Source organism: Echinops telfairi, unplaced genomic scaffold, assembly GCF_000313985.2.
Source record: "Echinops telfairi isolate 266 unplaced genomic scaffold, ASM31398v2 ScPeMD7_2291;HRSCAF=2852, whole genome shotgun sequence".
In the NCBI taxonomy this organism is placed as follows: domain Eukaryota; kingdom Metazoa; phylum Chordata; class Mammalia; order Afrosoricida; family Tenrecidae; genus Echinops; species Echinops telfairi.
The window spans coordinates 21,386,340-21,388,599 of NW_022106189.1; the positions used below are offsets into that span (position 1 = coordinate 21,386,340).

Here is a 2,260-nt window from a genome sequence, read left to right on the forward strand (position 1 = left end):
GGCGGGCGGCCCTGACCCGCCCGACCCCTGGCTCAGGTGGCGGTGAGCCGGCAGGGCACGGTGGCCGGCTACGGCATGGTGGCCCAGGACACTGTGGAGGCTGGGGAGCTGCTGTTCGCGGTGCCACGGGCCGCGCTCCTGTCTCCAAACACCTGCTCCATCAGCGCCCTGCTGGAACGAGGTAGGTGGGCTGCCGCGCGAGGGTGCGGGGCCCCCCGAGTGGTGGGTGCCGCGGCCCTCACCCCTGTGCCTCCCGCAGAGCAAAGTGCCCTGCAGAGCCAGTCGGGCTGGGTGCCCCTCCTGCTGGCGCTGCTCCATGAACTGCAGGCCCCCGCCTCCTTCTGGAACCCATATTTCGCGCTCTGGCCGGACCTGGGCCGCCTGCAGCACCCCATGTTCTGGTGAGAGCTGTGGGAGGGGCTCGCGGCACAGCCTGCGCCAACCACCACCCCCTCCCATCCCCCCACCCCACCCCCGGGAACCCGGAGCCCACAACCCTCTCCTGGTAGTGTGTGGGATGGGAACCCGGTTGGGTTTCACCACAGGCCCGAGGATGAACGCCGGCGATTGCTGCAGGGCACGGGCGTGCCTGAGGCTGTGGAGAAGGACTTGGTCAACATCGGCAGCGAGTTCCACTCCGTCGTCCTACCCTTCATGGAAGCCCACCCTGATCTCTTCAGCCCCCGGGTGCGGTCCCTGGAGCTCTACCAGCAGCTTGTGGCTCTGGTGATGGCCTACAGGTCTGTGGGAGCCCGGAGGACGACTTCTTGCAGAACTATGATTGGTGGGGGAAGCCACCTGGTTGGTGGCCCTGGGCAGAGGGGGCCAGATCTGTCGGATCTATTGTCAAAAAAATTAAAAGCCTAGAAAACCTTAGGGGTAGCAAAAATCAATTTGTGTACTTAACATTAAAAAAAAAAACACCCCAAACTCACTGCCACCAAGTTCATGCCGACTCATAGCAACCTGACCCTGTGGATTTCCCAAAGTGTGACTACAGTAGAAAGCCTCATCTGGTGGTTTCGGACCGTTGACCTTGCTGTTAGCAGCCCAATGCATAACCACTTGTCATTTGGGGAGGGGGTGGGAGGAGGTACAGTGAAGCCCTAACAAAACTAGGCCTAAAAGAGCTCAAATAGAAAGTGTTCAGAAAATGATGGCCACATATGTACAAATATGCTTGATACAATTGATGTATAAATTGTTTTAAGAGCCCCCAGTAAAATGATCTTTTAATTTTAAAAAAACCAAAAACCAACTAGGCCTTAGCAAAGTTCTCTGTCAGCTTTCAGGAACTACTAGAGGAAGATGATGATGAAGAAAAGGAGCCAAATTCCCCCTTGATGGTGCCTGCTGCAGACATACTGAACCACATAGCCAATCACAATGCCAATCTGGAATTCTCGGCAGTGAGTAACTTTTTCTTGTGCACTGATAATCGGGCCACTGATTCATACCAGCGTGCCATGCTAGCCTGGGTCAGTGATAAAAGCTTACTTTCACAGTTCATGCTAAAAATGATCAGGTGAGGTTTGCTCTTCCTGCCCACCTCTACCAATACCAAGGCAAACGTATTTTGAATCCCTGAAAGAAAGCGGCCCCTGACCACGAGCTGGTTGGGTGTCCTGTGGAGTTGAGCATCACTGGCCTGTTGACTGTTTTCTGCAAGGTAGTGTGGGGGCCCAGTGGACGGCAATCAGAGACGTCTGTATGCAGAGTCTTCAGAGGTCAGGGGTGTATGACTGAAGTTTATTTTTTGGACTGAAGAGTTTTAAGGAAACCTTGTGAAATTAAAAACTTAGAAATAGGCTGTTGTTTCTTGTTCCTTTGCTTTTGCTAGCTTTGCCCACTAAATTCCTTACGAAGTGCTGGATGCCTGAGCAGTCACTAGGCCTGCTCTGTGCAGCCCTCCCTTGCTTCTCCTCTATAGTACATGAACCACACCCCTGGGAGGCTCTTGTAGGAGGGTGGTGGGCATGGGGCGGGGCTGGCTGCAGCTTCTCCCTCCCATACTAGGAGTGTTTACGGATGGTTGCCACCCAGCCCATTCCAAAAGGCCACGAGATTTTCAACACTTATGGGCAAATGGCGAATTGGCAACTGATTCACATGTATGGTTTTGTTGAGCCCTATCCCGGCAACACTAATGACACTGCGGACATTCAGATGGTAACAGTTTGTGAAGCAGCATTGCAGGGTGAGTGACTGGATACTGTTAGTTGTGTCTCTACTTACCAACTTCACTCTGACAGCCCCCCCC

General features: G+C 54.2%; 1 protein-coding gene across 1 annotated transcript in view; it reads left to right on the plus strand.

Moving 5' to 3' along the window:
• SETD6 (SET domain containing 6, protein lysine methyltransferase) overlaps window positions 1–2,260 on the plus strand; it is a 3,744-nt gene that overhangs the window by 564 nt on the left and 920 nt on the right. Inside the window, exons 2-6 of the mRNA XM_013005192.2 lie at window positions 37–181; window positions 260–401; window positions 546–740; window positions 1,286–1,409; window positions 2,017–2,197. Of these exons, the coding sequence (XP_012860646.1) occupies window positions 37–181; window positions 260–401; window positions 546–740; window positions 1,286–1,409; window positions 2,017–2,197 (787 nt within the window). The remainder of the gene's footprint in view (window positions 1–36; window positions 182–259; window positions 402–545; window positions 741–1,285; window positions 1,410–2,016; window positions 2,198–2,260) is intronic.